Below are 19,707 nucleotides of genomic sequence, written 5' to 3'. Positions count from 1 at the left end.
ACGATTTTCATCGAGTCGTGTAAACCCAACTTATCGATGAATCTCGAATCGAAATTTCAATTACAGATCGATTCTTAATGCGAACAGGCTAACAAGGAACTATCTGTTTTCAATTAATTACACTTTTAATTAGGGTTGTGCAGGATATGAAAGTCCGGATATTGATAAGAATGTAAAGTACATAATAATTATTGCTCAATAAATTAGAGATAATAAATTATCAGAATCATTTTTACAAAAAATAAAGTTAATGTAGTTATTAATATTGCTAGCGTTAAGAACTTGAAGAAATCGAACTGCCCAAGGTTCATCCAGTGTCTAAGAAAGAGCAGTCGCTCGGCAAGCAAATGTTGTGGGTTCGATTCCCACCTTAGGCTGTTCAATTTTTTTCAAGTTATTTATAAAGTTATAATGTAATTAAAAGGTTTCAAAAATGCATGCTTAATTGAGTTGTTTATAAAAAGAGCTTTTGAATTTTGCAACTTGCATTGTGATTGCATTTAATTATACCTACTCCTCTTTTTATTATTCGTAGTACAAAAAAGATACGAAACAAAATGGATTTCCGATTATTTCGTATAACTTGGTGTAGGTAACATCACTATTAACCAAAAGATCGCTTTCGGTCAACTGTTAACGTGTCTACGTGAAGCCTTTTTGTTATTTCAATTGAACTATTGTGGACTGGTCGAGCGTACTTGATTCGGATATTTATTGATTGTTTGAAAGGAATCGAAGATTACACTATAATAGATTTGATGAAAATATTTTCACTGTTTGAATTTGTTTTTTTGTTAACTGATCAGCATTATGATTTTCGGAGTCAATTCAGCGAGATTTTTTGTTTAAAACTGACCTACAGCTCTTTCAAAGAAAATTTACTGTTTTTACAAGATTTATAATGACTTCATTTAAGAACTTGCTTGCTTAGCTTGTACCTATTTAATTTTATTCATTAAAGTCAACATTTGTAAGTACCGAAAAAAAATTAAGTAACGTTTGAAAAAAAATACGTCTCTACCTCTAAGTATGTGTCTTAAGAAAATGAGAATATATTTTTTAATATTTTTGACCGTCAAAAGTTCAACTCACAAAAGTTCATTAACTCATATTTTGGCAAACCAAATAAAATCAAATAAAGCTTCTATCCAAATAGACATAATTTAAGCAGTTTGAGGCCAAATCCAGCCTATGGCGTAGTGTTCAAGTGCTGCTGATTGGCAAACCGTATATCACAGCATTGGCAATTGCTTATTCATGCCATGAATATCCCCCGGGTGAGTACCTGGACCGCTTAATGCCAAAAAATGACATGAAATAATATTATAATTTATGACAACCGAACTAGTCTACGTTTCGATCTATGCAGCTTTCGAAATGTTGTTTACTAGTGTATTATGGAATAATGCGGTCGGTACTTTCACTATTTATTGTAAAACCCAATTGAATAATTTTAAAATGTTATACGAATACAGTCAGATCTGGAAAATCAACAAGCCAATTTACTTGTCTAACATTGCTGGTAGACATAACAAAAAAACTATTTATAAAAATCGAATGGTTTAAAAAAGTTAAACACTTAATCAAAAAGTACATTGGCTAGATTTTTTTCAAAAAGGCATATTTTGCATGCTTGTTTTTGAATAAAAACTCATGAAAAACGCTCTACTGAAACAAACTGTACCAAGCCCGATTTTAGAAGGCTTTCATAAAATGCGGCAAAATGTTAATAAGCCGGCACAGAGTAAGTCTAGGAACCTAGATGCCTTCAAAATCGATAACACTCCACAGCACTAACTTTACACGGGTTTATTCTAATCAAATGGAACTTGCGTGCTCTAAATATTTATACGCGTCTCTCGCATAACGCCGTCCTCATGAATAGTAAGAGGTGGACACTTGCTTCTAGTGTTGAGAAAGATGGAACACGAAATTGAAAAACATTTACTGGAACTGTATTACTACTTGATAAACAAGTAAAAAAATTAAGTACTTTTTTTAGATTCAACTACCAATCCATAAAATTGACTTTAGTTATATTTTGAGGTTGAAAAATGATCACTTTTAAATAAAGCTCAGATTATTGAGTTGTCTTTAAGACTAAATAATAATTAATTTGTGCTAATGATAACGAACCTATTGAAGGCAATAGTAAAGCTATAGGAAACTGATGTCATATACAATATAATGCACTTGATCAATTAATTGTGATATTCATCGATACTTCGTCTAACATCGATACTGTGTACCAACCAATATGTCCACAACACTATTACTTGGTCCTGGCTCCTTTTCGCATATCGCTGTCCATTCTGAAAACTCGTCTCATAAACTTGCAGTGATGCGTTATTGTATTATGCAAACCGACATGTTTATATTTGCTCCGTTGCGCGGCCTACGGTTTTTCTGTGTGGGTCTTACGCCGGTATTCACAAACGATGCTTGCTTAAGTGAAGCAGTAAATCGAACGCACAGCGTTGAATAGAGCTCTGTGATTGGTTCGTGTGTCACCATGTGCCTTCACGCGCACTGTGAGAACTCATAGTAATTTTTGTGAATACGGGCGTAATTGAATTTGTTTCTGTGCAAATAAGTGAAATCTCTAGTTTTAGGCGATTTTAAATTCTTTGGTTAGACAATTCTCAATCTTATCTAGTAAGTTTTAACTGCCTTTTTGGTTTAGTAACAGACAGTAATAAAAATATCCATATAAGTATATTCGTGGGATTTATAGTTCAATTCGACTCAGGTAAAAAAAATAAACTAGATGAGCTAGTTGATGACTTTCTTACTTCAATTTTGCTACAATATTTTGACCTTTTAAAGACGTCCTTATTTCTTGGAAGTTAAGTGCGATTTTGGCAGTAAAATTTTACTCTTAATGTGCTATCGACTGCACCTCTCTGATTTCACTATGCCTATATTTATCTTACACATTTCTCTCATTAATTATATACAAATAAAACCACCTACTTAATTATGTCTGACCGCTTCATACCTATTTACTACCCAAAATTATATCAACTAGCACGAACTATTACAGTTAAAACAAATCTGTCTGTTTGTCGTGAATCATCAATTAGTCAGACGTCGGTAATTGCCGAACTGTGTTTATGAACGCTTTTAATTATAAATGAATATGAATTTTAAATGAGAAACAACGTGTAGGTAATAGAGTTATTTATACAGCAGGGTCACGGTATCACTGTTTCTTTAAACAAACTCCAATGGGTCGGTATTGGAAAACAGTTTATTGGTAAGTATACAGGGTGGAAACGATAAGTGATCTCACTCGATTATTTCTAAACTATACAAGATATCAAAAAACTAGTTACTGATCCTGAAAGTGCTTCATGAGCTCTATCAAACGGTATTAATAATAGGTTACAGAATTAACTGGTTCTATCCAAAAATTCAATGTTTCCAGCTACCATACATTTGGTAAAGTCACATTATTTTAAAAACTACACATGATATCGTAAAACTGATTACTGATTCTAAAAGTGCTTCACAAGCTTTATCCAATGGTATTAATAATAGGTTACAGAATAAAATGGATCTATCCAAAAATTCAATGTTTCCTTCTTCCATACATTTAGTACTACCACAGTTATGACACTCATCTCTTAACAATATTATAGCAAGTAAAGCCTAAAATCATTTTTTTCCATGAATAATTTTAAATAAGAATACAATTTACGAGTTTATTTTAACAGTTTATTATTCAATAAAAAAATTACACGTCTAATATTGTGTGTCTGGCATACATTTAGTATGGAAGCTGGAAACATTGAATTTTCAGATAGATCCAGTTTATTCTGTAACCTGTTATTGGTACCGTTTGAAAGAGCTCATGAAGCACTTTCAGTTTTTCAATATTTTGTATAGTTTAGAAATAATCGAGTGAGATCACTTAACGTTTCCACCCTGTAGACAACAGAACATTAAGCTTAGCATTGTGGTGTTTTATGCATTTAGAATAGATGTTATTATGAAACAAAATTATATAGTCTAAACTCTAAAGTGCTATTAAATATATTTTCAGCAAAGTTACATCAGAATTTTGAAGCAAATATGAGCTTTATTCAGAAAATGATTCAACTCTCTGACGAATAGCGAATGCTAGTAAAAACCTACTGTACGCACCTACTAGTATAAAGGTACACTTAAAATATGGAAATGCCAAACCAGATATAAAAGCGATCTTGTTTGAGGACCAGGAATTATCAACATAATTAATTGTTTATCCGTTAAATATAGATTGGTGATTTGGTGATCCAAATAACATTACAATTTACATTTTGAAAGGCATAACCAGTAGGAATCTATTGAGGAGTGTGTAATAAAAAAAAGTTTAGATCATTATTATTAAAAATAAATATTTTGTAATTAGTTCAACCGATTGAAACCACGATAGCCGAACGGTGAAGGGACTCGTGATCCGAGGAACGCGGGTTTGAACCCCTTGCCGCTCGACTATTGTAGTGAACACAAGCATATTTAGCTTACCACGAGGGGTTAACGGAATTAGTAAATAAATTGTTTTTACAAATTGCTAATATTGCTAATATCTTGCAATATAAATGTTCCGTTTTTTAAATGAGTGAAAAATGCTTCAAAGTCAAAAAACATTTGAAAGATTCCAAAGTGAAAATAACCATTGCACATTACTGGTACGAGCCAGTAGATTTCCTTAATAAACTCGTTCTTCCGAACGATATAATTACAAAGCTTATGAATTTCGTGACTGTCCGTCACCTGTCTTCTAGAAAGCCTGCAAGTGTAGACGTTGGATGAATAATTGATTTCTGATTTGAGTGATACATTATTGAATACAAATATATACGAACAGATACGAAGACTTGAGAGTAAGAAAAATCTTTATTTTAGAAGTAATTTGATTCTCAAGAGTATCAAGACCAATACAAACAGACAAATCAATCTCTTTAGTCTCTGTTTATTAGAGACTTATAGAATCATAATTTTTTTCGTTCGAAACACTACTTGCGTTCATTTTTCGTTAAGGGACGCTAGCGCTGGTAATTCAATTTGGACTATTCGCGTTGGGATATTTTATTTCTCCTCCCTACGTCGTTTCTCAGTGACTCTAGGCTCTTTAAAAGCTCATGCCTTAGGCATTAGGATTCGAACTATTTTTTCAGCTTCCATAGCAGCTATTGAGCGTCAATCATATCTCCCAGTGATTGCATAAAGACCAAACTTTGCATCTAAGTATTTTGTATCTTCATTGCTCCTGGCTAAGCAGCTTAGACTCTATATTTACTTTAAGCTTGAACACTTTTGATGACGTGGACATAGCTCAGTAGATTAATTTTTTTTAAGGGACTCGCGCCTGTAGCTTGAAGAGCTTTTCCAGTTTCACCGGGCAGAGTGACGAGTACAGAAGGTACCTACTCTAGCCATTTGGCGATCGTCGGTGCGCGTGCCGACGAGGCCGAGTCTGGGCAATCTACTCGTAATTTAGCACCAACTTATACTCATTAAAACAGAGGTGAAACGGGCGCGTATTGTCAAAAACTCAGGAAGCCATTGGCCAACACAATCGCTAATCTGCCCACATGTTCCAAGTTCTTCACCCGCCTGTGTGAACTTCGCCGTAAAAAGCCATGTGTTACCACACTAGAAGAGAGTGCATTGTTTCAAAACAAAAGCGAAAGTTCATTCAATAGTTATGTGATGTGAGTAATTAGGTGTTTCACCTGATTACGTCATAGTTTTTCCCTGATTGTTTGGACGGTGAACTTGTGGATGGAGGTTTTTGCGGTATTGTTGTGCGACGGAAGTCTGAAGGCCAATGCACGCGATATGGGTGATTTTTCTTGGGTTTATGAACGAAAGTTAGAGTGTATTAATGATGGAAAATTTTGACGAGGAATTATGCAAATGGACACGAATAAGTTTGACTAGGATTATCTGTGTGGTTGCTCAAATACCTGCCTTGTTAAGCATAAAAAAATATGCAGCCAAAGAGGCAAAAACAATTTTTTAGCGCTACAATAAGAAATGTTCAAATGACAATTGACAGCCTAATTCATAATTTTTAAATTAGTTTGAGATGCAACTCTTAACCCTTGGCTACTACTCAAAATATTTTTTACACGATCACTACTCAAGGGTCATTTTGACCCTGCTATAAAACTTTGTATATCTTCAAAACTATTGCGGATTATGGAGTAAAACACATTATGTAATAAAAAGGGTTTATAATGCAATGACATAACAACTTGAATTGTTAACTAAACAGTTTGGACAAACATTAATTTGAGCATGTGTTGCAAATGGGTATTTTACACGAAGAAAAAACACTGTTGGGTTTGCGACCTTTTTTATAGGGACAAATGCCGCAAAGCTTCCTTTTAGATACCACATTAGAGACAACTGGAACAGATCTTTCAGGCATAGGCAGTTTGTATATCCCTGAAGTTATCAGACGCAATTCTCGGGGAATCTTTTCATTGCAAATTTGCTGCTGAGCGTAAGGTACGCAAAACTTCATATCAAGCCCTCGTAGGAAGTTTGGTCGATTTACTGATGCTGTGTAAAGAAGCAAAGGTGGAGGGGCCTTGTATCGTGGAAGTATCCACCTCATTAAAATCACCATCATCAAGCAACAAAACATTGACAATTTCTTTATCCGTGAGCGCATTTCTACCCCCATACCTATGACAAACCAAACCAAAATGAAGAAAAAGACGACGACAAAAAGCTACACAATCATTGCAAAACAAACCCTCAAACAAATAGTATTTTACGCATAAAAAAAACGTAAAAAAAAATATCACAAAATATTTTTTTATCGCCTGTCCCTACTACTCAAGGGTCACCGTGACCCTGTCTTTGCCATTTTGGCGCGAAAAATGCACCGAGCCACTGGAAACACCCACCATACGAAGCAGCGAGCGCCGTACTGAAAATACACGGGCGGGGGACTCGCAGTCGTTAGGGGCCATTGCCAGTAAACGTAGGTTTTAAAGTTGGCAGGGTCTCACTGACCCATGAGTAATGACCAAGGGTTAACGCTAAAAATTAAATATTTATGTATGTTTTCCAAATAAAATAATTAATAGCATTTAAAGGAAAGAAAACATATTAGTGTTTTTTTTTATTTTAACTTTATATTTTATGGGTTACTTTTGTTCAGCATTTAGTTAGTCTCGGAAACCATTTTACTAAGTGATCAAAATCTTCACGAGTAAAGTCGCGTGATAATGCTAGTATTAAATAATACACCAGTCATATTCTGCTAACAAACTATCACACTATTCTCCCAATGTCAATGCTCTACGATTTCTTTCTTGTCCACCGTTAACAAATCCAATCCTATTGTATGGAGTTTCCCACGTTTTTCTCATATTTCTACAATGCGTTTTATAATGTTTCCTAATATAGTAATCTTAATTATATAAATAAGATTTTCTTTCAACAATATCTTCACTCGTTAATGATAATCGCACGCTGCTTGAATCAACTTAAGTTTTTTTTTATTTAAGTAGTTTTTGTCATAAGGCTTCATAAAATTTTAGAGATAACAAATTACACTTTTTTTTGTCATACCAAGGAATAGAAGCCAGAACCTTCGAAGTGAATAATAATGTCTTAAAAGTGGCTTTCGAATACAATATTATAAATTGCCACATAAATAAATTACGTTAAAGTTGTACCTATTTCCAACTGCATAAAATTAAAAAAAAAATACTAACAATATAAAGCAGAAACACATAACAAATAGCATACCAGAGCACCTAACATCCAAACCTTTCTATCCATTGAGGCGTCGACAATAAATGCCATTATAAATGGGCGGTGTCAAAATATTCAGAACAATCGTAATTAGCCCCTTGTGCCGAACAAAGCGCGCAGTAATCAACGTGCGCGTGCGCCGCACAAAAAGCTACCAGGCTGTGTGGCTTCAGTGGTGAGATGAGCGATTTTATTACACGAACTTGGTGTACTTATTTACTAAGGCTTTTTTATTTTGGATGGCTTTCGAACACTACAGAAAGACATGGCTTAGGTATTACAAAAAAGTTAGACGAGTGTGACGAGACGATTTGTTAAACAATTTAAACATTTTTGTAATCATGCCAATCATATGAGGCATCAGGGATTGTAGGTATTGGGATCATAATAAATATTTTTTATGCAGTTTGGACTTTTCGAGTTAAAAAAATTAGATGACAGATTTTTTAAATATCTTTTTTACGTGTGATATTTCTATTTTTCTACCTTTTTGTCATTTAAAGATAATAAATTAGTATGTGACTGTATAAGATATTAAATCATGAGGCCTAGTTATTATTTCCAAACAAGCACCAATATTTCAAACTATAATTATAAATTCTGTACACTTCCTCAACTTTTTAATGGTCATTTGACAGATTCTTAACATACCTGTTTAGAATCTATAAAATAAACAATAATTTACCACAATTTCACATGAAGATCCGAATAACAAAAATTTATCATCACTCTACAAATAAAATCAATTAGACTCACTCACTAGCATAACAACTTTACCACAGTCCAAATTAATTGACAGTAAGGACACAATTCCAATGTTTTTATTTTCTCTTCACAGTAAGGTACAAAATTAAGAAAAGAGTTAACTCTTAAATATTTCTTTTTATTTATTTTGAATACCTTTTGCGGCGTATTAAGGTTTTAAGAATCTTGTGATTTGATAATGTGTGTATTTATATGAACAAATAGCAAAAAAGACAATAAGAACATCTACAGACACGTCATTTAAAACAACTGTACGGTAACTACATTTAATTAGTAGATAGTATTGCTTTGTATTTTGAAAGGTTTCATACCATTTCATACTAAAATATCGCAGCCTTCAAAAACAGGTATTTTTTTCAGGAAAGTATTACTTCACTACACATTATTTGGTAAGTATATTTCTTTAATTTTCTTTTCTTGTTTTATGTGGCGTATAATAAAGTGTGTTCTAACTAATCCTGTTCAAACTTGCCATTCTGCCTCTACCTGCACTGTGGCAACTTGACACTTCAAACAACCGTTAAGCACAGCCACTATTTCACTATTTACCGAAAAATAGAAAACGATACGTCGTTTTTCATTAGCCGTTTCCGCTTCCGCTCTGTCTAGTTCTGTGTTATCGCGCAGATTATTCAATGTATGGCTAACGAAGGTAAATTAATTATGGACGTCCTAGGCAAATAGTGCTATAATGTTTGCGGGACTTGTGTTAAGTGAACCATCTGTCAGACTTCGAGAGTTTAAAAATAGGTTATTTTTTATCCACAACGAGGAAGCTTTTGGCCTGTATATCACCTGATGGTAAGTGACGATCAGGCCGAAGGTGGAAGCGAGCTTCACCCGGAATCCTTAACCACGGAGGAACTGGCTATCTTACCTCTAACTGCCGGAACACAATAATCCCACCAAAAACATTCTGTAAAAAACTAGCCAAGTCTCGATGGAGCTGCTTGTTTATCTCTAAAAAGTAATGAAATCTAGACAAAGTCGTGCCAAGTCTATGGTTCTTTACTGCGATTTCTTTTTTATTATAGTTAATGTTGTGTGACTTGGCCGTTGAAGGGTACAAAACCAGGTGCTCCATGACACCATTGCACCAATCTGTTGCCAGAACCACTACCCATTGACGATGGAAAATTGCCACTTGGAAAACGTTGATTTAATTACCAGTGAATTGTAGGCTTAATAAAGCTGCGTATTTCAATAATACTTATGCATAATTATTGATTATCTTAATAAAGATTGTTCAACGGCCAAGTCACACAACATTAACTATAATAAAAAAGAAATCGCAGTAAAGAACCATAGACTTGGCACGACTTTGTCTAGATTTCATTACTTTTTAGAGATAAACAAGCAGCTCCATCGAGACTTGGCTAGTTTTTTACAGAATGTTTTTGGTGGGATTTCACTTCTTTTTGTAGAATGTGGCATAATTATTTAACGTCGTCGTCCTTTAATATTATCGTCATTTTTTTTACGATATTAAACACATCTTTAAAAAGGACAACGAATCAGAATTGATTTAATAATAACTAGAGGGGAAAAAAAATCTGGACACCGCGGTGCAGAAAATCGACGCTCAAAGTGCTAGCGCCATCTAGCGGTGAGCGGTACAGGCGAACACCACGGCGCCGGTGTGGCGCTAGTAGTATTGATTATTATGAATGTGGTGTTACTCCAGATCTTCGATTTTCCTAGTTTTTATAGTTTTCCCTTTATGTGGCCATTAAACCCTAACTCTGTACCAAATTTCAGCTCTCTGAGTTAATGGGAAGTACTAGTTCTATTTTGATGATCATCAGTGAGTGAGTGTCATAAATGCGAAACTTTGCTTTCGCTTAACTTCGGAACTAATTGACCTACAGACTTGAAATTTTGGATTTTAAGTGTGTGATTATAGCTTACTAGATGACGAAAATTTCTGCGTTCTGGTCTTATCTAAAGGTTCTCAAATAGAGGCCTGAAAATGCGGCGAAATGGTTCCAGTAAAGGATGGTACGGCAGTGTTTGCTTCGCGCTCGACTTGGCGGGGGCACTGCCGTGCCCCCAGATGCTCTTAACATTGTTGTTATGGCGACAGACTAAGGTAAAATGGTGGTAGCTAGCCAGGCGGACTTAGAACAAGCCCTACCACCAACCAAACCAAACAGGAAAATCCGCCGCCACTGGGAATCGAACCCGGGACATCTGAGTCTCAAGCAGGTTGTCTTACCACTAGACCACAGAGGCGGTTTTATAAATGAGAGAAGTAAAACAACTTGAGGTTCCAGTTGCAATCTAATAAGTTATCCATTATCAAGGCCTCAGTATACCAGAGTATATTTGGTGTAAAATTGAACCTTTAAACTAGTGATGGGCCGACTATGGTCTTTGCCGACTAACCGACTAGCCGACTAATCGGTTTTCAAATTGCCGACTAGTCGGCCGACTAATCGGCAATGCCGATCATTCTAATACCTACTTGTCCGAAGAAAATATCTAGATTTCTGAAATAAAAATATTATTATGTAGATTTCTAAAGAGATAAAATATCACTTCTTAAGAAATGAGATTTTTTTAAAAAACAAAAAGCAACATTACAATTTACAATCACCTAACAGAACCTGAGGTAGATGTCATAATTTTCGACGGCGGAGGGGTCAGAGGAAGTGACAATATGATCGCCTCCTGCTGGGTTAGGATGCGCGCCGTGATATTATTCTTACTTATCGACGTCAAAATGTATGGGCAAAATTGCGCTTATCGCGTCACGCATCCTAGGCCTACTGATTCCTCTCCACTGGTCAGCGAGTTGGGGGCATGGGGGTACCCCCGCCTACATAGCACGGACTACCACCACCGTCGGATAGGCAGGGCCCGCCATACAGGTGGGCAATTGCCGGGACGGACTGTCATAGTTGATGGCTTTGTCCGGATTCCCAAAGTTTTTCACACTAAGGCGATCGACGGAGCTCAGGGGCTATTATTTATGTGGGTATTCCTCATCCTTCCGATGAGAGGAACCTCACATAATCTACCACTTCCCTGCAGGATAGGTATGCAATTCCATGCATATTTTCCCCGAAAAAAAATGTCATAATTTTTATATGGACAAATTACATAAACTTTATATATTTTTGATGATTTCATGGTTATTTTAACTAATCTTAACTTTGTATGAATCAGTCTATGATTGCCAAATTTTAAATCGGGTGAAACCACTTTTTACTGATTTTTTGCAGTCAAAAGTGGTTTAGACAAACGCCCTTGGTCTACCTCATAATCATCTTGGTGACTATGAGTTTTATTTCATTCACATATTTAATTTTGTAATGTGCCGATTATAATCGGCATATTTTGCCGAATAGTCGTCACTAGTCGGCCGACTACAAATTATGCCGAATAGTCGGCTTTCCCGACTAGTCGGCGACTAGTCGGCCCATCTCTACTTTAAACCTAACTGTCAATTTAGTCTCAAATCACTAATCAATTTAGTCAAGCATAACATTACTGCAATGCTTGCAGTGATTTTATTATTAGAAGTATTGGTAGGGCATGCTATATTTAGGACGTGTATAAGCGCCCTGAAACGGACCTAAGTACTGAATAAATTATTTGATTTAATTAAACAATGAATAACATTTATGTTGAAAAATTGCGCCTATCATGCAACGATGGCACGAATAGCTTCATTTTTATAAAGCAGGTCGTCCATACTTATTATATCGTAAACATTTGCGTTTTTTAACCGACTTCAACATTTAAGGAGGTTCTCAAAGGTTTTCGCGTATGAAAGATCCGCTAGATGGCGGGACGTGTATGTGGGGTCTGACTGCTGCGTGTTTGGTGGATTTAGACATAATATCTGTCAATGTCATGTCAAAAATAACCAATCATGCAGCATTTGGACCTCGCGTCTACGTATTGCCATCTGGCGGATTTTTCATACGCGAAAACCCTCATTCGGCTAGTAGGGGAGAGTTCGGTATATTGTACCGCCGGGTAAATTGTACCACCCTCATATTTCGTAAAGTATTTATTGAATGTCTGTAATTGCAACACTCAGCGATACACAACTAAATTCAATTAATATCGGCCATGTGGTTTTTGCCGTGACAACGAACACGTGTGTTTTATTTTGAAAAGTATTTTTTCATTGTTTTCAAGTAACTTTTGACAATGCATGTTTAGTTTGTAATTTTGTTAAATTTAATCACAGGATGTTTCTAATATATTATTTAGAAGCGTAAATTAGTGTGGATTACAATTATATGAAACATTTTTCGGTATTTACAAGCTATATTTTTTTCCGATTTTTTAAAAGCACTAACACCTAATCGGCTAAATTGTACCACATCAAGTTGTATGGAACTTTACCAAAGGATTTTGATTTTTTTTTTAGTAAATCATATTTTGAAGTTATAATAGCGTAGTTATGTTTGACTAACAATAAATGAAAGCAAAAGACTGGCAAAGTAGATTAGATACAAGTGTGCGTTACGATAATTGGAATTACAAAATTTTTACTCAAAATCGTGATAACGTGTAAAACAATATCAATTGTCTATGTTATTAACTACTGTTCCTTTTCGTTACCTAATTTGTTAAGAATGTATCGTATAATATTTTGCCATAGTTTTTTTATAGGCTTGAAATTTATTGAAATCCAATTTAGTAACCCTGTGGTACAAATTATCGAACCGGTTGGCTTAATTGGACCGAAGCTCTGAACTCGTATTTTGTTGATTTGTGCTAAATATACAACAATTGTGTTGATTAATACCTACGAAATAGTAAGTTGAATAATTTCTCTTTAATTATATACCATGAACATTAGCAAAAACAAAAGAAAACTATGTGTAAAATGGGATTGAAAAAAACTGGTCCAAATTAGCGGACTCTCCCTTATGTTTTTTTTAATGATGATGGGATACCGTTATGATCAAAACACGCATAATCATTTAAAATCGGAAGTGTTATGTAGACAGGCTTAAACAAGGTATTCAAAATAAAACAAAAGTTCACACATCGTGACGCTACTGCGAAGCTTTTTACTCATACAGTGCACATCAAGTCATACATTTTATTGCAAAATAACTCTTAATCCAAGTACTTAAGGTTCCACAGTGTATAAAGCTTATGTGCTTTTGTTTTTACATAGTACTACGTGAGTGCGCGCCTCATAGCCACTTGCGATGGTATGTTCCGCTTTGCACCGTGATTTGCACTTTCTTGTCGTTTTATAATACGTCATGCGTGTTTGGTACAATGGAAATCAATTGTTTGGCGCTGCCGGCGGCTCGTATGATCGTTGTTACAAAATAACATACCTTACATTACTACCGTATTCTATGCCAAATTGCTTCAGTATTTGGATTTGCATTTACGTCTGTTAAATTGCCAATTTGCTTAAGGATTAGTTTTAGATGCTTAACTATAGCGCCATTTTGAGTCAATCAAAAGTATCTTTCGCCCGTATTCACAAACTATGCTTGCTTAAGTGAAGCAGCAAATCGAACGCACAACGTTGAATAGACCTCTGTGGTTGCTTCGTGTGTCACCCTGTGCGTCCACGCGCACTATGAGACCTCATAGTTAGGTGGAATAATCTGCGGTTACACATTGCGATATCGCTCTTTGTATAATCGATACTGCATCAGTCTTGGCACAATTTTTGCAGCAAAACACCATTTATTACCACCACATAAGATTGCACCATACGCTTGATGTGCCATCTCTGTACTACGCTTAGCCCCCGACTGCGCTCGCCCAAACCAGTCCATTCAGTGAAAGTTCGTGTGCATTCGACACCTGATCGTTTCCGGTTGTTTAGAGCCTTGGGTGTTATTTAGGTAATTACCTACTGTATTAAGTTTTATTTAGACCGTCTGCCATAGTAAGAGCTCATTAAACTATTTCGCTTTGAGCAGACAGCACAAAATACTTTATTGAAATGTTTTATTTCTATAAAAACCCTTTTAGGTCACGTTACGTATCAAATATGGCTTGGCATTGATAACTACCTTTTTATCCCACTCACATTGACGACATAAAATTACAGGTCTTGATTTGTACCAGGATATGAAATAACACTACGGTATCGAATCGAGATCCGAGGAACGCGCTGGACTATAGTGGTGAACCAACTCATAAAACTATTTAGCTTACCACGAGGGGTTAACGAAACGAAAAAATTCTGCTGACCACTGATCATAGTAAAATCATAACACCGATTGGATCCAACGTTGGTCCCAACGCCACTTGTCTAACGTAAAAACCTAAAATACTATTGGAACCAGGGACTAGATAGCAATTATTCACACGTTGGAAGAGTGACGTTGGGATTAACTTTGGGGCCAATGTGTAGACCTAAAGTATATTAATTGATGCATGTTTAAAGAATTAGATCAGATTGTGAAAAAATGGTATTTAGAAACAAGTTGGTGAGCACATTAGACTTACTAGAGCGACATGGTAATTTTATAAACATTGACAAACCCAACGTAATCAGTTGAAATAGCGGAAATCCTTTGACATTTGTCTCGGTTGTAAATATGTAGATTACTACGATAAAATCTTGTACTTGAGTAAATATTATTATTTTATTGAGATTGTGAATTATGTTTCTTTAAAATAATTCTAATTGATATTTAATTTCAGTGAAGTGACTATGCAACTCTATCAAGATTGTATTATTCATCTATATCATGGGGTACATTACGAATATACCTATTATTCTGTGTATTAGGCATATGGACATAGAAAATTTATAAAATGAGTCATTAAACACAGTATTATTAATAACAAACTATTATAATAACAAATCGCATTTTTATATTAAGTTTGAAATTAACAATAAATAAAAATACAAGTTGGGTGTCAAAAATGGACGTTGACAAATATTTTCCTACAACAAAAACTTCTAAATACCTATACAATAATGATATTATTATAATACTGTAACTGTTCTTAATAATATATTTATGACCGTACCAAGTAAACATGCAAATAAAAATAATAAACACAATAAAATGGATAAAAAAAAAAAAAAAAAAAAAAAATCGTTATTACTGACTGATCACAATATTAAATCAATTATTAAAACGATAACCGATATTTTACAAGCGTGCGTTCAATTAATCGAGTTTTCCTTAATCATGAACATTTCCGTGGATTTTTCCATTGGATTTATTATGGTGATGATCACAATGATTTTATTGTCTTAGATGTTTGTAGGTTTATTGTCTTCGGAAAGATACAATCATATTTAATAGCATAAAATATTTACTTCAACTTTCAACTGTTCTTTCCCGATTCTTCTGACAGGGACTATTTTCTAGCAATAAGACTTTCTAAATGTGCGAAAACTAATAATTAAAAACATCTTTTGCAATATTAACAGAATTTCGATGTTTTTATCTACGAATTTTTTTCGAAATTTTTTGTCATCATGGAATTCGTTGAAAAAGAATATTGCCTATTAAGGTTTTTTGCAACATCGACGAAATTCCGATGGCAAATATTATTGCCACCAAAAACAAATATGACACACTAAAACTATTTCACCCATACAAAAAGGGCCCTATTTCCAGTCTATGCGTATAAAAAGCAGATTTCCGGAAAGCGTATGATCGTGCGGTCTGGGTTATGATAAGCAGTTTTTGTTTGGTTTGTAAAAAGGCTCTATCTCATTGGTAACCGCACTGTACGTGCCAGTGTATTGGGTTCTGCCGAATAGAACAGCCAGTCCAATACAGTCGACATACCCTATGAGTCGTGTCGACTGTTAGAAGATTTGTGTTTTTGATACATAAGACTTAAAACTTTGATTATTACTTAAGTGCAAAATCGATATAAAATTATCACTTCACGGGATTTATTGCAACAATATCTATTTTAACGGTAAATAAGATATTTACACTCCCGACGTTTCGGCTCGTTTGCACGAGTCATGGTCGCGGGCAGACAGATAATTTTATAGTAAAAATGCAACATAATAGTTTAAAAAATCGATATAACTGGGATTATCTCATTACTAATATGATAAACAGGAAAGATTTGATTTTTTGTTTGCTTTTATTGAATAGGCTTCAAAAGTACTGGACCGATGCGAAAAATTCTTTCCATATTAGAATCTCACATTATTCCTAATTAACATAGGCGGTACAAAGTTCGCTGAGATAGCTTGTTACTTCTAAAAGAGACAGTGTGAACTTAAAGATTAAATTTAAATAGAAATATAGAGTTGTAGCAACCCCATTTGATCTATTTTGATATTGTAACTGTGATCTACAAGTCTTTCATCTTATCAATCGAAATGAGCTGTCTGTTATATTTGTGTAAGGGTTTAACTGCACCTCCGTTGCGGTTTTACGGCAAGTAGGCGTTCGTTTTGTAGGGTCTGGTTGAAAACAAACAGCGATCAAGAAGGTTGAATGATAATGAGGGTACATCTAGCTTTTAGATCTAGTATTTGATAGGAAATCGTTGCTAGAACTAGAATAGAACTTATAAAAAAAGCGTATAAGTTCTGTGCGTAATCTAAACTAGAGACGCAATTAAACCAGTGAATGCTTTTAGTAAAGTCGTGGTTATATTTAAATAAAAAACACAAATTACGAAATGTTAGCTAATATAACTAAAATCAAACCTTAAAAATATAATTTATTTATTTAAACTTAGATATCGATGCGACTAAAATTAATAGAAAGTTGTAGTGGTGGCTAAAAACTCTACATTGAGAAAGATCGCTAAACAACTTTATGTAAAAGCTATTTTATAACACTAAAAAACTTTAAAATACTATTAATCTTATAAAGTGTTAACTGAAACATTGCAAGAGATACAATTATTTATGTCTTCGGGGCGCAAAAACGTAATAAAATGTCTACCACGATAAAAACTCCATATTCCACATTCCATAAAAGCAATTACAATTTGATTAAAACATAACCAGTAGTTCTACCCTTTGAGATAATACGAAAATTTGTCAAAAATTTACATTCGGTCCACTGTATCCAAGCACGAATGTGATATAATTATACTAATTTTGCTCGTTTCGCATAATTTAGCATTTTTATACTACATTTACATAACGCCGACGCAATAAACGCTTCTAATATCTACGATGAAGTAACGCTTGATATAATTAAAAACAAAATGACCATGGATATTTAATAATAGTAATGATAATCTTAAGTAAATCTTGTTAATTAAGGTTTAATAGTTAAGTGACAATTTCTCACCGAACCACGGCAAAGTTGTTAATATTTATGCGATGTAGAAAATGACAGCTTCCCGCATAATTTGATTGGCGATACATTTTTCATTAGCACGCCTTTGTAGAATTATCTAACACTAAAATTGATTAGGCTCTTAATTAAGTTTTGTAGAAAGCAGATTAAATTATAATCAAAACTAATCAAAAGTATAACAATATCGTTGAAATAATTATTGGACCTGCGACATTACCGTAAAAATCTCATTGATGTGAAACGACGTTAATTGCTTCTGGTAAAAAAATACGTTGGTACAGTGAGTGAGGGACAAATTAACAACGCGTTAAATAAAGAGATTTGTTTGATATCTTAAAATAAACAAAAGATAGTATCAAATCCGAAACAATAGCAACAAAGTTGAATGCTGATTAAGGACAAGAAATATTTTAATATTGTAAGACATGCAAATATTTACGCAAAACAAAATCAAAGGAAGTCTCAGGTTCACTCTGATTAATCAAAGATGTCGTCTGAAATGACAAACCACTCCATCAAGGTCTCGTTTGCGTTTAATTTAACATAATTATGATCGCACAAGCGATAAAAATCAACGTGGAAAATTATTTTCTAAGCTAAACTTTTTTTCAGCAAACATTGAAAAAAAAATGAAGATGCATGTACTGAAATGCTTAGCGAGAAATTACTATGCAAATTGGCTCTGCTACTTGCACTTACAAGTACATGAAGTCCGAAAATAAAATGGGAGAAAAATAAAAAATGCTGAAGAAATTTTATAAACGGTAACAAAATGCGTTGCGTACGCCTTTTTGTATTCAGAGCCTGAAAACGTCGTAAAAGCTCTCTTCGAAAATTGTTAAGCTTAAAGTTATGATTACATTTTTTTAATTTTTACTGCCTGCCCACTTGACGTCCAAATAAGATGCAAGTAAATAAAAAATAAAAGAATATTAAAATTAAATACGAAAAAAATAAAAAAATACGTACGTCATGATCTGGAATGTACGAGTAGACATGGAGCTTATCAATCCTGATGGTGCCTTGAAAGGGGTAGAGCAGCGTCCCCCTCTGGAGTTCTGATGATGTCCACACGCTGACCGAGGCCTCGCGCCCCCTTGCACCCCCTGGCGTCAAGGCCAGACTCAACTCTTGGGGAATCAAAACCAGCGTCTCCATTCTCACAGGCACATACCGTCTTTGCAACCAAATAAAAAAGTTCTTATCAAAATAAAAACAATTAGTCCAATTCCACCCACAGTCCTCAACGTGTCATAAATGAGTAATCTTTAAGAATGCGACCAGTCTCGTCCATCACACTTAATGAGGATAAATTTATTAAAAAAGGGACGTCGTTCCGATTATCGGACGAGAATGTCACCAACAAATATCGGTTCGTTGCGTGATCGATCGCCCAGTGAAACGTCGGAGTGTATTTATCACGTGTTATCTCTGTCCAATTCACTGATCCAGAATCCGATTTAATTCGGTGCCACTAATTGTCTTTGGAGGTGTCAAAAAGTTCGTTAACCCGTCCAATGCCGACCGGCGGTTCGGAACAATATTAGTTAGGCGGGTACTGCACGGTGCGCAACGCAGGATGCGCGCGCGTTCTTCTCTGAACGTGCACTGAAGGAAGCGCTAACATTGACCTTAGTGGCGGCCGTGATCGCGTTTACAGTTCATTTTTTGTTCGATAAAAAGGAGAGGAGTATAGCCCTACAACTCGAGGAGTTTTTCTGCTGTTTGATTCTCATCCTTATTCCCATAACTTTAAGAGTCTTGGGAGTGGTGAAGGTAAGTTTGTAAGGTGTATAGTAAGGCGCCCCCCCAAAGGCGGCACCTGCCTTTGCGCGCCTCCCGTCTCACAACGGCACAGAGCGTCGCCGTGCGCAGTCGCCGCACTTGATACCACCTGTCCGTTTTTTAAACGATTAGCTATCTCAACGTGTTTTTTTACGATGAC

The 19,707-nt window shown here is 35.0% G+C and overlaps 1 protein-coding gene across 1 annotated transcript in view; it reads right to left on the bottom strand.

Moving 5' to 3' along the window:
• Nucleotides 1–19,364, bottom strand: part of LOC135072983 (zinc finger protein 177-like) — an 82,332-nt gene extending 62,968 nt beyond the window's left edge. Inside the window, exon 1 of the mRNA XM_063966983.1 lies at nt 18,732–19,364. Within this exon, the coding sequence (XP_063823053.1) occupies nt 18,732–18,920 (189 nt within the window). The 5' untranslated portion in view covers nt 18,921–19,364. The remainder of the gene's footprint in view (nt 1–18,731) is intronic.
• Between the last annotated feature and the right edge of the window lie 343 nt (nt 19,365–19,707).

The sequence above is a fragment of the Ostrinia nubilalis genome, chromosome 6 (assembly GCF_963855985.1).
Source record: "Ostrinia nubilalis chromosome 6, ilOstNubi1.1, whole genome shotgun sequence".
Classification (NCBI taxonomy): Eukaryota; Metazoa; Arthropoda; class Insecta; order Lepidoptera; family Crambidae; genus Ostrinia; species Ostrinia nubilalis.
This window is presented reverse-complemented; position numbering and strand designations above follow the sequence as displayed.